Genomic DNA, 16,923 nt, shown 5'->3' with positions numbered 1-16,923 from the left:
TTCAATACACCTTTTTCCTTTCCTTTAACAGGTATTGCCTGCCCTCCAGTGGTTAGATCATAGCTAACATTTTTAGTAAAGGTAAAGGTTATAAAATCCTTTTTCAGTGTTTATTTTTAAGTCATTTAAAATCCTCTTAGGTTTACTTCTCAGATAAAACAAGTTTTTTTACACCCCTGTTTTTCCTTTGTCTGATATGCCTGAAGCCCAGCTTGACCTGCCTCTTCCTTTGCCACCATGAGCCACCATGTGTCCCACAGTTTTTAAGTATGTATTGATCGAATGGGTGGTTCACCCAATCTGACCTTGTTTCTTGGTTTTACTGCATTGTTCTCATATAGTTCTATTGAGGGTCCAGGATCTTGCCATAGCTATCATCTTGTTTTCAGTGACACTCCTTGCCCCCCACCAACACACACACTCAGAGTAGCTTGCTAATCGTGTGGCTGTCCTTTAGTCTGGATTGGGGTATCTCCTGGCTAACATCCTCTTCTCTTCTACTGTTACTGATGAAGAGAGGCTGACTCTTGACTCCTTGGCAAAGTGATTTATTACCAGGCCTCTTGTATGTTATTTTTTCTCAGAAGACCAAATCTTAGCTATCCAGGGAGCCTACTCTGTGGCTAGCAGTCATTTCTAAACATCTGCTGCAAATTTTCAGTGGTATATCACGAAATAAGGACAGTGGAGTACATTTTTCATCTATCTAAATGTATTAAAAATAAGTGACTATTATTCATTATGAGATATGTTCTTCTTGATTTTTGGTCTTAAAATACCCATTATTTTGGGAATTCCCTGGCGGTGCAGTGGTTAGGTCTCTGTGCTTCCACTGTAGGGGCCCTGGGTTCGATCCCTGGTTGGGGAACTAAGATATCCCGCAAGCTGTGTGGAGCAGCCCCCCAAAAAATAATTTTTAAAAACCCCATTATTTTAAGAATGACTGGTAATAGTAGGTGGTATACTTTGTAAGTTAAAAATTTGGTCACCTTGTGATGGTCATTTAAATCTTTTGGGGGGAAATTTTACTGGTTTATGATGTCCCAGTAGTCTAGGAACCACTACGTTGATCACCATAGCTCATTTCCATGAGGCAGTGGCGCCCTTCATGTAAAGTAAGCATGCCTTCTTTCATACACATTTGCAGACAGTTTTTCAGTGTATTTTTCTGCCATAGGCTTCTTGATTTTTGCCTGATTCCAGCCTTGCAGTTTACTTGCTGTCTCCCAGTCCTCTTCTTTGGCCAGTAGTTCTAGTTTCTGTTTTTATATGTTTTCATGTGTGTTTTAAATCCCTGCACAGCTCTAGGCTTAGTTAGATAAACTTCTTCCTGTTCTTCCTTTCATGCTTTCCTAGATAAGATGTTTCTTCTACGGGCTCAATACTACATTGAAAATGTATAAGTTTACTTTTCTTTTAGATCTATTCTTTTTTGTTTTGTAATCCTTCTGAAACTAGCTTTCTGAACTTCATTTTAACTGATTTCTGACATTTTCCCCTTTAGATCTTACTAAAACAAATTCACTGTTACTAAAGTACCTTTTCACCTTGAAGATATTTACTAATTTTTTTTTTTTTTTTGTAGATCGAGTATATGCATATGGCAATCTCTGTTACAACTTGTTGCTTTTGTTAGCAGATGGTAAATTATGGGATCATAGAATTTCTCCCAGTGCAAAGAATCTGCTTGCCTTTTTTGATTTCCTGGGTAATATTGTCAAAAGTCACTCATGCAAAAGGCAGTCAATAAGTAGTTAGAGTTTCCTAGAAAAATATTCTTATCTCTTGAAGCATCTGCCCTGTCAATAATATTTATCCATTCCTCTAAGGAGAAATAATTTGAGGTAAGAGTCAATGGTACAAGTTTTTTCTAACTGCAACTGTATACCTTTGGAAAATGTTGGCCACAGCAGGATGCTTGTTTGCTAATATTAATGTGCGTATGGTTAAATGAATTATGACCCTGTTTTCCAAATCCCAACTTGTTGGACATTAAGTCAATATTTGATTTTTGGACTTGCCTGGAAAACTGGGACCTATGGTTTCATATTCGTTAATTCAACAGATACTATGTGTCTGCTCTGTTCCACGCACTGTGCTAGGCACTAGAATAGAGTAGAGCAAACAGTCTAGTGGGCAAGACATTCATTAATGCATAGTTTGAAAAATAATTACAGTTGTGGTAGGTGCTATAAGAAATACAGGGTACTATGAGAGCATATAACAGGGAGACATCTGTCATTGGGGGTTAAGGAAAGTTTCTTGAAGAATTGACATTTAAGCTTAAGCATGAAGAGTAAATAAGTTAGGTTTGAGGCATCTGGGAAGATCTTAGTCAAAGGGAAAAGAATATGATTGTGCAGGTTTAAGATATGGGGCAGCAAGAGGGAATGGTGTTTCTTCATGAACGTTGATAACATTCCATCACATTTCTATTCTCTTTTCCATCCTTTTGTTAACAGATATTTTCTAAAACATGCTTTTAATCACATTACTATACTGATTAAGAAACTTTTAAAGCTATTCATTGGATAGATTAATTGCTCCTTCGGGGCAGGACTCTTGCCACTTTTAATACCTTAGTCCAAGTTTCAGATATCAGAGCCAGTTATACCTCGTCCCTCTGCATGAGTTGGTTTTAGCTGCAGTAATAAATAGTAGGCAAAGAAGGAGTTATATATAAGCTGTTATGATTCCCTCTTTTCCCTCTGCCTAGCATACAAGTTTTTAGTGAAACCTGACTAGTGACAGGTTTTTTTTTTGTTACAAAAAACAAGCCTCTTTTGTAACCTAGTCTGTATGTAGCTCTTATTCTAAGAATGGTCTTTATTGTATTGAATTAAGATATTGTAAACAAGACAACAACCCAGGAGTTATATGAGGGGTGGTGATGGTCTCATCTGAAGAGTGGGATCATTTTCTCTTTTAGTCATTTGAGGAAGGTATGTCATCAGTAGAAATTGGAATTGGGAAGGTGGGATCTGGATAGATTAGATAAGGAATATCGTCTGTCTTGCTGGTGGATTCTGTTAAGTTGTGCCAACTCTTTGGGGTTCTAGTGTAGACCTCTGAACAGTGCGTGAGGTGCTTGTCTTTCCTCAGCATATACAAGGCACTCAGATATTTGTCGAATAGGAAAAATGTGCATGTAAATGGATAGGGCTTATGTGTTTATAGAGCAATCTTGATTCAAAACTGTGTTCTTTCTAGCCATATTGTTTATATTCCATGCATTCTCTATCCCCACCCCCCTAATATTTAGTGAAATCTCTTTGAAGGTCCAACCAAAGAAATCCAAGGGAAAGATTTTAAAAAATTAATTAATTTATTTTTAGCTGCATTGGGTCTTTGTTGCTGTGCGTGGGCTTTCTCTAGTTACGACGAGCGGGGTCTCCTCTTTGTTGTGGTGCGCGGGCTTCTCGTTGCGGTGGCCTCTCTTGTGGAGCACAGGCTTTAGGCACGCGGGCTTCAGTAGTTGTGGTACACGGGCTCAGTAGTTTTGGCTTGCAGGCTGTAGAGTGCAGGCTCAGTAGTTGTGGCGCATGGGCTTAGTTGCTCCGTGACATGTGGGATCTTCCCGGACCAGGGCTTGAACCCATGTCCCCTGCATTGGCAGGTGGGTTCTTAACCACTGTGCCACCAGGGAAGTCCTGGGAAAGATTTAAAAAATTTTTTTTCAATTTATTTGTTTTGGCTGCGCCGGGTCTTAGTTGTGGCACGCAGGAACTTTTAGTTGCAGCATGCGGACTCTTAAGTTGTGGCATTCATGCGGGATCTAGTTCTCCCACCCGGGATTGAACCCGGGCCCCCTGCATTGGGGGCACGGAGTCTTCCCACTGGACCACTAGGGAATGTCCCAGGGAAAGATTTTTGTATCAGGCTGGATGAACAAGGTGAGCTTTGATAACTGAAATGAGAGAATTCCAATTGAAAGGAGCAGGCTCTCCTGGCACCTGAAGCTTGGTCCATATGATTCAACCACAGGCACCGGAAGTCGCATGGAAACCCCTAGAACATTCCAGGACTGGGTGGTGACACAGTCACCTAGGGCTCTTCAACTAGACCGCTGAGGTTTACCTGTGAAACTCATGAGCGTCAATTCTTGTAGTTAGCTTGGAATTTTAAAAACTTGGGTTATATACAGATGCCTTTTTTTTTTTTTTTTGTGGTACGCGGGCCTCTCACTGTTGTGGCCTCTCCCGTTGCGGAGCACAGGCTCCAGACGCGCAGGCCTAGCGGCCACAGCTCACGGGCTCAGCCGCTTCGCGGCATGTGGGATCCTCCTGGACTGGGGCACGAGCCCGCGTCCCCTGCCTCGGCAGGCGGACTCTCAACCACTGCGCCACCAGGGAAGCCCCAGATGCCTTTTAAAGGAAGAAGTTCTAGGTACTTCCCTGGCGGTCCCGTGGTTAAGACTTCGCCTTCCAATGCAGGGGGTGCGGGTTTGATCCCTGGTCAGGGAGCTAAGATCCCACATGCCTCGCGGCCAAAAAATCAAAACATAAAACAGAAGCAATATAGTAACAAATTCAATAAAAGACTTTTGAAATGGTCCACATCAAAAAAATCTTAAAAAAAATATAAAGGAAGAAGTTTTTGTATATCCAAAGAGTACACCCAAGGATCCCAGTCTGAGAAACACTGCATTAAACCCTGAATGCAAACACAGAGGTTGCTTGACAAAGCGAACAAAAAAAGTGGTTACTTTGGTACCAGCATAATGTTAAATCAAAAATAGGCCACTGAAATGGTGTGGCAATATTATTTTTAGATTATATATATAAAAACAACATTTATAAGTTCTCAGGTTCTTGATAGTACATCTCTAGATCTGTATAGGTAAGGTAAATCCCACTTTGAAAAAATACAGGTAGTTTACCTCTCCCACCAGGAGGAGATCCAGTGCTAAATCTTGAAAAAAAATTTTTTTAAGTGTCTGGCATTTCATAATGTTTGCCTGGTGTTGGGAGAGAGTAGCAAAAGAAAAACTCCATTCTCCCACACCCCCAATTCTCCAATTAGGGATATCATTTGTGTTAACGTGTTCTTCTTGGGATGCAACTCTGACTAGCCATGGTTGTTAACCAGTCATCATTCATTTACACCTTAGGATCAGATGCATTAATAACAAGTCAACACAAATTTTATTTCTGCTTCAGAAAATGGAAATTTTATATGAGGAAACCTTAGACCTTTGACAGGAAGGCATTCTTGGATGAGGTGGGAGATTCTGAAAAGGCACCTTCCAGGAAAGAGGTGCTTGGGATCAGGGAAGAAGAAGAAGGTGTGAAAGAAACTGTTACTTTTCACTTTTGCCTAGTATCTTGGATATTATTCGTTTGTTGCACTGGTAATGCTGTGGTTGACAGTGCCTGAATGGGGGTTTCAGAGCAAGTTCAGAAGTCCGTCAACTTTAGCCTGCATATTTTCCATTCCATATTAATTCCAGCACAATTTCTCCCCATGGTGTGGCATATTCTCTCAGGAAGAGCAGAAGGCAGAGAAAGAAGACCCTTCCTAATATGCCTGGAGTCCAGCTCAGATAAGTCTTGTTGGATAAGCCTCTTCTTTTTGGCTTTCTTGTAACCTCCTCATTCTCCTTCGCAGTTTTTTTTTTTTTTAACATCTTTATTGGAGTATAATTGCTTTACAGTGGCGTGTTAGTTTCTGCTGTATTACAAAGTGAATCAGCTATACATATACATATATCCCCATATCTCCTCCCTCTTGCGTCTCCCTCCCACCCTCCCTATCCCACCCCTCTAGGTGGTCACAAAGCACTGAGCTGATCTCCCTGTGCTATGTGGCTGCTTCCCACTATCTATCTATTTTACAGTTGGTAGTGTATATTATGTCCATGCCACTCTCTCACTTCGTCCCAGTTTACCCTTCCCCCTCCCCGTGTCCTCAAGTCCATTCTCCACACCTGCGTCTTTATTCCTGTCCTGCCCCTAGGTTCTTCAGTACCTTTTTTTAAAAAATTCCATATATATGTGCTAGCATACGGTATTTGTTTTTCTCTTTCTGACTTCACTCTGTATGACAGTCTCTAGGTCCATCCACCTCACTACAAATAACTCAGTTTCGTTTCGTTTTATGGCTGAGTAATACTCCATTGTATATATGTGCTACATCTTCTTTATCCATTCATCTGTCGATGGACACTTAGGTTGCTTCCATGTCCTGGCTATTGTACATAGAGCTGCAATGAACATTGTCCTTCACAGTGTTTTATGTCAAGTCACCTAGCAGGTAGTAGGTTCTCAGTACTTGCCAGTTCTTCTAAGAGAGTGAAAGGAAAGTTTGGAAACATGGACCACAATTTCTGCTCTTTTACTACCAATTTCTGTTTTGCCTCTTTTCTACAACTTTAAACAACTCTCCTTTTTTACTGGCGTGTTCGCAGAGAAGAAAGAATGGCTGGTAAGGGGTGGGTAAGAAGAAAGATAATTTTTGATGTTTGACAACCGCCTGACACATCATAGATAACTTTTTGTTTGCACCTCATAGCTTAAATATCTTGAACAAACAAAAATTGAAAACGCAGGATCAGGGCATTAATGCTCAGGTAACACTCTATCGTGCAAAATTCTCATTTCCACGTTTTACTGTTTTATCAGGACATCTTTCATCTTTGTATCAGGCAAGCTAGTAGCAAATCTTCTTCCCTTCCCACTCGGCATTGAGGCTTTCGGACTCCTCCCTACTTTACTAGTGTTCTTCGGTTCTGGATGTTGTAAACTCCATCACCCGTCTCTCAGGGTCTTTTCCTCAAGGTTTCCCGACGTTCTGGCGCTCTCTAAGCCCACAGCACGTTGGGGAGGAAGATCGTGGATTCATTTGACGGGCCAATGAAGCCTTGCGGGCTGCGGAATCCCACGTGGGTGGGGCTGGGCTCAGCAGGGGCGGGGCCGGCGAGGAGCCCAAGGGAAAAGGTGGCAGGCTCAGTTGAGAAAGCCCGCGGGCAAAGGTTTCACAGATTTCACGAAGGCTTCGTGTGCGAGGCTGGGGGAATTGGGGTACCTCCCTCCTGCCTCGTCACTCTTGATTCTGGAAGCTTCAGTAGGCTTTTCTCGGTTGCTGGTACCCGGAAAGGCAGCGGCTTCAGCTCCAGGGGCGGGTCCCAAGGGTCTTGTCGCAGCTCCGGGGCCGTTTGGCCTCCTGGTGTTGGGGGAGGGGCGAGGGAGGTGCTGCTCGCGCCTCCTTTTGCGCTTGCGCGACGGTCTCCGAGAGGGTAGGAGCGCGTGCGCGATGACGTGGACGTTTGATGCGCGCGCAGGCTCTTCAGCTGGAGCGGACACACGGTGTGCGAACCGAACAGAATAACCCGCCCCCAGCGGGATGTGAAGGACTCCGGGTGAGGCCGGCCACGCCCCGCACGGTAACTCTCGGGCCTGGGTGGAGGACGTCTCTTTAGTACTGGCCCGATTGGAGTTTTCCGAGAGTTTGAAGCTCTTGTGTATTTTTTATGGTGTCAGAAGCGTTCCGCTGAGCGATCTTCGCACGCTCCGGCCAGGCCAGGCCTTGCGCGGAGCCGCCTTTGGCGCGCGCCTGTGGTCTTCTGAGCGAGGCTGCGCATGTCACCTCGCGCGCGTCCCCGGCCTCACTTCCGCGTCGCGCCGCGAACTAACTGGGAACATCGACGCCAGCAAGAGGCCACGAGGCGGGCGGGGTGAGAAGCGCCCATGGCGCGGGCCTGCCCTCGCGTGCGTGGGGTGCCGCACCGCATGGTACGATACGCGTGACGCCTTCCAGCCAGGCGTGGAGCTTTAGGTCGAGAGCCGTGCTTGTGCGCTTTGCCTTTTAGAGCTCAGGTCTCGGGGTTCCAAAACTGTGCTGACCTCGCTTTTCTAAGCAGCTGTGTGCAGCGTTTTGACACCTGTATAAAGCTGTCGCCCAGCATGTAATTTCCTGGCAGGTTGTTTGAAGCAAGACCGCGAGTTTAATAAAAAAGGAGGGCGAGGAAGTGAGCCGTATAGGAGTGGGAACTTGGTAAACAAAGGACCGGTGGTTCGTAAGTGCAGAAATGAGGGCGGGGAAAACAGGTGGGAAGAGCAGGTGTTATTTTCTTTTTCCCTCTGTGGGGCAGCCTTTGGCTAGTTCTCTGTTTGTGTGCCTTACCGCTTCTATTATTTTGTCAAGTTGGTCGCTGCCCTTAGCGGTAGGTGGGTCTGGGACAGAAATAAACCGCTCCGAGCACCAGTAACCAAAGTTGACGAATCTGCGTGCGAAGAGTATGGAGAAGTTAGGGATTATTTCACACTAGGTTGAGAGTAGGAAGTGGTAGTGTCATGATTTGAAGAGTTTTGCTTTGCCTTCGGAACTCTGGAGATGCCTCCTCTGGCGAGGTTGGAAGCAGGGAGAGTGTAGGAGGTCTGAAAGGAAGGGTTACCAATGGCAGAACAACGTGAGTAACGAAAGTACTCTTCCTTCTGAGGGGAGACCACTCTCCCAGGGTTCGCGTCGCCGGGGCAGACACGTGGATCAAGAGAACTCTCGAGCCCACCCGCGCGCTGCCAGTGTGTGTTGTGAAGCTTTCCGGGCTTCTGCGGCAGAGTCCCTGGCAAATACTGCCTGCTCTGCCTCTTTTTGGGCACGACGCCGCGGCTAGGCTGCAGGGAAAGTGCCTGGAGGTGGCGTGACGGCTGCTGGGAAGGGGGCTGGCCTGGGAGGGCCGGGCGGGTGGTTCTGTAGTTTCCACGGTAACAGAATGCGACTGGATCCCGCCGAGCGATCCGCGGGTTCCGGCCGGCGGCACGTGATCAGTCGGACTCCCCTTCCCCGGAAGAGCTTTCCTTGCGGCATTTTTTCACGTGGTTCTTGGCTAGCTGGGCTTTGCAGTTGGAGAGCGGTGATGTGGGCCCCGATAGTCGACGGCGACTGTAGTCCTCCGAGACTGGCAGGCGGCCTTTTCACTTCCAAGCGTATGGAGTGGGCGCTAGTGCTTCTTGCTGCTGTAGGGCTATGTTTCCAGCTGTTGTGTGAGTTGAGTGGGTTGGGTGCATTTTCCAGAGAACACATGCTTAGGATTTGAGAAAACTTAGTGCCCCAGGTACCTTGCCATACTTAATCCAAGGCAAGGTGGCCATTTGATTGCTGTCCGTTTCTGCCATATACGTTAGTTCTTCAAATTCTACTTATGCAAATATTAGGGACCTGAGAGCTTTCTAACACCGAGTTGTAGTTAAGGGATCATTCCTAGGAATAGAAAATGCTCATGAAGCCAGCATTAACAAATGGTATTTGAGGAGAGAAGCGGGGGGGACTACTATCTTAGGTAAATGCAACTTTGTGCCTTAAAACCTAAAGCATTTCAGATAATATTTTGAAATTTACCTTTCAAATTTAGGGTTGTGGTGATGATAAAATGCCCAGGGTATAGTCTGGTCCAGAGTAAGCGCTTATTAATAGATCACGAGTACCATTTATTTAATTATTAAAGTTAACTTAATGACGATTAAGAACGGATAGTTGGCTCTTTTACTCTTTGCATCACTTGCTATCATATTTTCTGATTATTTTTGTGTGCAAATTATAGTTTTAAAAAGATTTTTCAAATTTCTGGGCTCATTGTATATTGGTGAATACTGAAATTCGAGTGAACCTATTCTCTTACAAATTTGAGTTTCAGAAACGTAACCACACTCTTATAGTGAATGATTATGTTAAGGAACAAATTAACATCTTTGTGCCTACCATACAGTAATGCATTTGTTGTATGAAAAGTTATAGTTATTTTTAGCAACTTCGGAAACATTCGGTTTAGGTTCACCATCATTTGAATAGTTTGTGTTTTTAAAGTAATGGTATTGATTTGGAATTTTAAATTGGCGTACTTTGGGGTCGGGGCTAGTACCTGAATCATTGAATTAGGTACCTACCTAGTAAACCAGTTAGTGTATTTGGTAAGTTGTATGAGGGTTATGGCTTTAGTAGTTAAACATTTCCCAGAGATGTCACTGGTGAAAAGATACTCAGAATAGGGACTCCGAAATTGTAGCAATTTACTTATGGAACTTGCCATGTTACCTGAAAACATTCTCTGCAAAATGGCATTTGTGTGTTGGTGTGTGAGTGCCTGTACCTTCAAAACGTTGACATTTTCAGAATGTTAGTATTTCACATCCACAATTAAACTTACCTCCTCGGGTCACTTTTATAGTTATTTTATTTAGATAACTGCTTGATCTTGAAAAGCTGAACTTTTTTTTTTTGAATGTTAAGTTATATCTATGTACCAAAACTGTGGTCTTCCTTAATGCTTTCAGAGAGCCAAACACAGAGTATTTTTAGAATCTTGCTGGAAGGAGATTTACTGCTTCATGAGTAGCCTAGCTCTTCCTAAAGTAATTTGATTTTTGCAATTGGTTAAAGTTATCTTAGACTTTAGAGTGGTATTTCTGTGTCTGAAACAGCTAAATTTGCTGAATTGACTGTCCTTTCTTTAGAAAATCCAGTATATATAGTATTCCAAAAGCATAGGCATATTGCTTATAGTGAAGTGAAATCTGTGCTTAAAGATTATTGTGGAATAAAATTGTATTACTTGTTTGTAAACCAAGTAGCAATGTATGGCTCAAGATAGAGATTGTTTTGTTCGTAAGTTAGGTTTTTGGTTTTATACATTTTGATCAACTCCTGGAATAACTGACTGGAGGATTAAAAAAAGACCTTATACAAATCAAAAGTCAGAAAGTTCTAACTTTTTTTCCCTCTTAATACACATTTTTACATTTATTAGTTACCTGTGTACAGAGTGCAGATAGGGCAGTCTGACTCTTCTGCTCTTAATTTTTCTGTTTAGATGAAAGGAAAATTTTGAAATGTGTATATATAATGTAAGTATGAAGTTTACTTCAGTACAGTCTCTAACACTAAACTGGATTTCTGTCAGTAGAATCTTTGATATTTCATAGATTAATTTTTAAGGGATAGTGATTGGTTAAAACTTCTTTGCCCCAGTTTTACCTGTAAAAATGATCTGAAAATCAAGAATTTAATATTATAGAATGTTTAGGATATTCTGAACCCTATAATGTCTTCATAGGTTTGGGATAGTGAAAAAAATTTTTCAGATACTTCTTTGCTGTGTGCCATATTTAAATGCACTTCATGAGAGTGTTTTTGCATAATTGCTTACAAAAATACTTGATTTGTAACAAAATTTTGAGCTTTATGGACTAAATACAAGATTAGGAGTTTGTGTTATTTGATATATACACCATTTTAGAGGAATTGGTTTTTGTGAATTTTCTGAACTTTACTATTTTTATAAAGTCACTTTATTTGTGACTTCTCAGTCTGCTTAAATTTTGTTTTATCGGTCTCTGGTAGGTGTTACTTAAACTTGATAGTTTTAGGAAACCAATAAACTTAATTGCCTTAAGCCTGAGAAAGCTTTTGAAAAGAATCACTCTAAATTTTATCTATCTCTTAAATGCCAAATCGGAGGAGAAATTCTTTTTTCACCTTTCCTGGGTATTAGTACAGTGGTGTCAGAAAGTGTGTTTCTGTTTTCACATTTAGCCATAATACAAAACAATAGCCAACCTTTTTTAAAGCCTTGATTTTTAAAATATTATCCTCAGGCTAATGAATATTTTAAGTTTTGGAGTTCCCCCCACTTTTTTGGGGGGGCGGTCATGTGGCCAGCCCTATAAGAAGATGTGAAATTCAGATCAGATGCTTTTGCTGCTTGTTAGTAGTTCTGATGAAGAGTAAAATTAGACTTTTAATTATAATGAGGAGCACCAATAAGTGGCTCAATCTGATTAGTCAAAATTACTGACCCACTTTAAACAGAAGTAGTAATGTAACATTTTCCTTTTTTGTATAAAAGCTAATTGGTGATAGCTTTATATCTTGTAGAATATTTAGGTAATTTAGCACATCACTTTAGTTGAATGTAACAATCTGAGATTTCTTTAAAACATTTTATTGAGATATAATTCACATAACATAAAATTCACCATTTTAAAGGATACATTTAATGGTTTTTGGTTCCTGAACATTTCGATCACCCCCAAAAGAAACCCCATACCAATTAGCAATTGTGCCAATTATTCCTCTCCCTTTTCACTGTCAACTATGGATCTACTTTCTGTAGATTTGCCTATTCTGGACATTTCATGTAAATGGAATTGTACAATATATGTGGCATTTTTCTTGTAACATTTATGAATTAACTAATTTAGTTTTTTTTTGAAATTGGTTGTATGTCTACAAGATACAAAATTTAGAAAGTGTCAGAATATGTATTCTTCCAGCCACCCTGTTTTCCCTTGATAAAGCCAATACTACCAGTTCCTTTTTTGTCTTTACAGATAGTCTATGTCAAGCAGATACATACATACTGGGTTTTTTCTTTGGCTTTTTTTTGGTTGAAACTTTGTAGAAGTATGTAGCATAATCTACAATTGTTTTGAACTTTATGCTCTTAATATATCTTGTACTTTTGTATGAGTCCATAAAGTTTATAATTCTTTTCTAGCTGCAGAATATTCCACTCCGTCGTTGTACCACCATTTATCGCTGGTGTGTATGTGTGTATTTGCACACATGTATATAAGATAAAACCCTAGAGGAACTGCTGTTTCATGGGATGTATGCATTTGTACTTTTGATATTTTCATGTTATCCTCTTAGATTCTGTCATCTTACACTCTCAGCAACTGGTTAGATGAGAATGCTGGTTGACGTACACCCTTTACAACACCTCTGCCAAACTTTGATTTTTGCTGTTCTGATAGGGTAAAAAACAGTATTTTAGGACGACTTTAATTTCCTCTATTCCGAGACTATGTACGTTTTCATAACCATTTGCTTTTCCTATTCTTTGCCCATTTTTCTGTTAGATTTTTTGTCTTGTTGATTTGTATAAAATGATCCCTTTTGATATTACGGAAATGAGTTTTTTTTTTTTTTTTTTTTTTTTTTTTTTTTTTTTGCGGTACGCAGGCCTCTCACTGTTGTGGCCTCTCCCATTGTGGAGCACAGGCTCCGGACGTGCAGGCTCAGAGGCCATGGCTCACGGGCCCAGCCGCTCTGCGGCATGTGGGGTCTTCCCGGACCGGGGCATGAACCCGTGTCCCCTGCATCGGTAGGCGGACTCTCAACCACTGCGCCACCAGGGAAGCCCCGGGAAATGAGTTCTTTATGATATAAGTTGCAAATATAGTTTTCCATTCAGGCATTTGTTTTTTATTTTGCGTGGGTGGTTTTTGTCATGTTAAAAACAAATTTACATGATTTTGAATTTATCAAAAATTCTGTCGTCTTATTGACTTCTAGATTTTATGTCCTACTTATTATCAAAAAGGTTTTCTCAAAGATTTCTTTAAGAATTAAAAAAAAATTACACTGAGGCGGGGTGGGGTGGGATTTAAATGTTTGGTCTGTCTGGAATTTTTTTCAGTGTAAGGTCTGAGGTGTGGAGCCAACTGTTTCTTTCCTAGTAAGTTCCAGTGATTTGTCATGGTTTCTTTAAATGTATGTACTAACAAGGTAAATAGCATTTTACTTATGTATGAACTCATGCCATTACCATAATAAGTGTTGATCTTATACAAAGATAACATGTAAATTTGTTAATTTTTACTCATCTCAGGAGAACTTGCTGTGTAATGGAATCCTCTGGCAAATTAATTCATTAAGTATCAGGATCCTTTTTTTTTTTTTTTTTTTTTTTTTTTTTTTTTTTTTTTTTTTGTGGTACGCGGGCCTCTCACTGTTGCGGCCTCTCCCGTTGTGGAGCACAGGCTCCGGACGCGCAGGCTCAGCGGCCATGGCTCACGCGCCCAGCCGCTCTGCAGCATATGGGACCGGGACACGAACCCGTGTCCCCTGCACCGGCAGGCGGACTCTCAACCACTGCGCCACCAGGGAAGCCCTCAGGATCCTTTTAAAATGAAAATAACTTTCCAATTTGATCTCTTTAAGTCTGTATATTTTTCTTTTCTAAAAACTAAGGCATTTATTTTATTTTTAAATTAATTAATTTTTTTGGCTGCGTTGGGTCTTCGTTGCTGCACGCAGGCTTTCTCTAGTTGTGGCGAGCAGGGGCTCCTCTTCGTTTCGGTGCGCAGGCTTCTCATTGCGGTGGCTTCTCTCGTTGCAGAGCACGGGCTCTAGGTGTGCGGGCTTCAGTAGTTGCAGCATGTGGGCTCAGTAGTTGTGGCATGCAGGCCCTGTAGTTGCAGCATGCGGGCCCTTAGAGCACACGGGCTTCAGTAGTTGTGGCGCTTGGGCTCAGTAGTTGTGGCGCTTGGGCTCAGTAGTTGTGGCGCTTGGGCTCAGTAGTTGTGGCACATGGGCTTAGTTGCTCCGTGGAAGTGGGATCTTCCCCGACCAGGGATCTTCCCTTGCATTGGCAGGCAGATTCTTAACCATTGTGCCACCAGGGAAGTTCGAAGTCTGTATACTTTTATACTTTCATGTAGTTTTTCTAAAATGAATGTACACTTTTTGTTTTTATTTGAGATTGTAGTATGTATAGTGAATTATTGGAGAGTGGGATATGAATAATTTAACTAATTAGATTAAAACGAACTTTAAAGAGATAAATACTCCAGAATCAGTATCTTCACAGTGATTGAGAGAAAGGTAGAAGCAAAGTCTTAGAAGAATTTAGGAATATATTTTGGGGGTACTGTAATCATTCTTGTATTTTTGTTAACAAAATAAATGTTCACTTGATTAAAGTGTTTTTTTGCTTGTTTTTTAGGCTGGGAAGGCCATTGTGGTTATGTGGTAACTATAGTTATCTTACTACTGATTTTCCCACTGGAATCATGGAGGAGAAACAGCAGATTATATTGGCTAATCAAGATGGTGGGACAGTGGCAGGAGCAGCACCTACCTTCTTTGTCATCCTAAAACAGCCAGGAAATGGCAAAACTGATCAAGGAATTTTGGTTACTAATCGGGATGCCTGCGCTTTGGCTAGCAGTGTTTCATCACCAGGAAAATCTAAGGGAAAGATTTGCCTTCCAGCTGATTGTACTGTAGGAGGAATCACTGTCACCTTGGATAACAATAGTATGTGGAACGAATTCTATCATCGAAGCACAGAGATGATCCTGACCAAGCAGGGAAGACGCATGTTTCCTTACTGTCGTTATTGGATAACAGGTTTAGATTCAAATATGAAATATATCCTTGTCATGGATATATCTCCTGTGGATAACCATCGTTATAAATGGAATGGTCGCTGGTGGGAGCCCAGTGGGAAGGCTGAACCCCATGTTTTGGGGAGGGTTTTTATTCATCCAGAATCTCCTTCCACAGGTCATTATTGGATGCATCAACCAGTATCTTTCTATAAACTCAAACTTACCAACAATACACTGGACCAAGAAGGGCATATTATCTTGCACTCTATGCATCGCTACCTGCCGAGGCTTCATTTGGTGCCTGCAGAGAAGGCTACCGAAGTGATACAGTTAAATGGCCCTGGTGTCCACACTTTTACCTTCCCACAGACTGAATTCTTTGCAGTAACAGCTTATCAAAACATTCAGATTACCCAGTTGAAAATAGATTACAATCCATTTGCTAAAGGCTTCCGGGATGATGGGCTGAATAGTAAGCCCCAGAGAGATGGAAAGCAAAAGAACAGCTCTGACCAGGAAGGGAATAGTGTTCCCAGTTCTCCTGGTCAACGGGTCCGTCTTACAGAAGGTGAGGGGTCAGAGATACAGCTAACTGATTCGGATCCTTTATTGAGGGGTCATGAAACATCATGCAAGGGTTTGGAGAAGCCTTCCCTTAATGTAAAACGAGACTTTCTAGGTTTCATGGATATTGATTCAGCACTTGGTGAAGTTCCTCAGTTGAAGCAAGAGGTTTCTGAAAGGTAGGTAACAGATTTTCTGTTCTTAGAGATAAAAGGAAGGTTTGAATTTAAAATACTGATTGTGTGGATTGCTGACTTTAGACATTGATAAATGCAAGCTGCTATAAAATGTACCACAGTTGCTTTTACATTCTGTGAAGTGACAGTTCATTTTTCTGTAATGAATATGGATTGGGTTCACAATCCAGAATTGTAGGCAAATTAGATGACTTATCAGAATGGGGACCTTAGATTTAGATTGTAGGTTTAGACTTTCATTAATCATGTGTGGCTGTTCCTTGTTAATATATATAGATGAATTTTTTAAAATATTGAAATATAGTTGATGTACAGTATGTATAGACAACTCTTGATTGATTGGGGAAGGGAAAAGAATGACCCCCAAATCATAACTGAAACAGAATTTACCCAGTGAGGCACAGAAGAGATTTAAAGTAAAGTTGTTTATATGTAGTACATAAGAATTTTGTGCCCTGTGGACATCCTAATCCATAAATTGCCTGAGTAAGAAATAAGCTGAAGATTATTACATGTTAAAATAGCATGATATACTCTTGTGCTTTTTAAATTTGAACTTGTGTTATTTATTTTTATCAAAGTCTTTATGTTTTTAGAGCAATTTTAGGTTTGCAGCAAAATTGAGAGGAAAGTACAGAGATTTCCCATACAGCCCCTGCCTCCACACATGCATAGCCATTCCCATTAGCAACATTCCCCACCAGAGTGGTACATTTGTGTCAATTGATGAACCTATATTGATGCATCATAATCACCCAAAGTCCGTAGATTACATAAGGGTTCACTGTTGGTGATATACATTCTGTGGGTTTGGACAAATATGTAATGACATGTATCCACCCTCATTGTATCATACAGAGTATTTTCATTGCCCTGGAAATCCTCTATTCTCCACCTGTTAATTCCCCTTCCCATCTGGCAACCTTTTACCTTTTTATTATCTCACTGCTTTGCCTTGTCCAGAATTTCATATAGTTGGAATTATACAGTATGTAGCCTTCTCAAATTGGCTTCTTTCACTTAGTAATATGTATATAAGGTTCCTTCATGTC

General features: G+C 41.4%; 1 protein-coding gene across 12 annotated transcripts in view; it reads left to right on the top strand.

Annotated features, from left to right (window-relative positions):
* MGA (MAX dimerization protein MGA) overlaps positions 1 to 16,923 on the top strand; it is a 162,622-nt gene that overhangs the window by 56,329 nt on the left and 89,370 nt on the right. For 7 of the 12 annotated variants that reach the window (XM_032621868.1, XM_032621872.1, XM_032621870.1 and 4 more), the window contains exons 1-2: positions 7,352 to 7,672; positions 14,723 to 15,853. In XM_032621868.1, coding sequence (XP_032477759.1) covers positions 7,578 to 7,672; positions 14,723 to 15,853 — 1,226 coding nt within the window. In that variant the 5' untranslated portion in view covers positions 7,352 to 7,577. Of the gene's footprint in view, positions 1 to 7,259; positions 7,731 to 14,722; positions 15,854 to 16,923 lie in introns of those variants that run through there. The other 5 variants (XM_032621873.1, XM_032621866.1, XM_032621863.1 and 2 more) reach the window with 3 other exon arrangements.

Source organism: Phocoena sinus, chromosome 2, assembly GCF_008692025.1.
Source record: "Phocoena sinus isolate mPhoSin1 chromosome 2, mPhoSin1.pri, whole genome shotgun sequence".
NCBI classification, from domain to species: domain Eukaryota; kingdom Metazoa; phylum Chordata; class Mammalia; order Artiodactyla; family Phocoenidae; genus Phocoena; species Phocoena sinus.
This window is presented reverse-complemented; position numbering and strand designations above follow the sequence as displayed.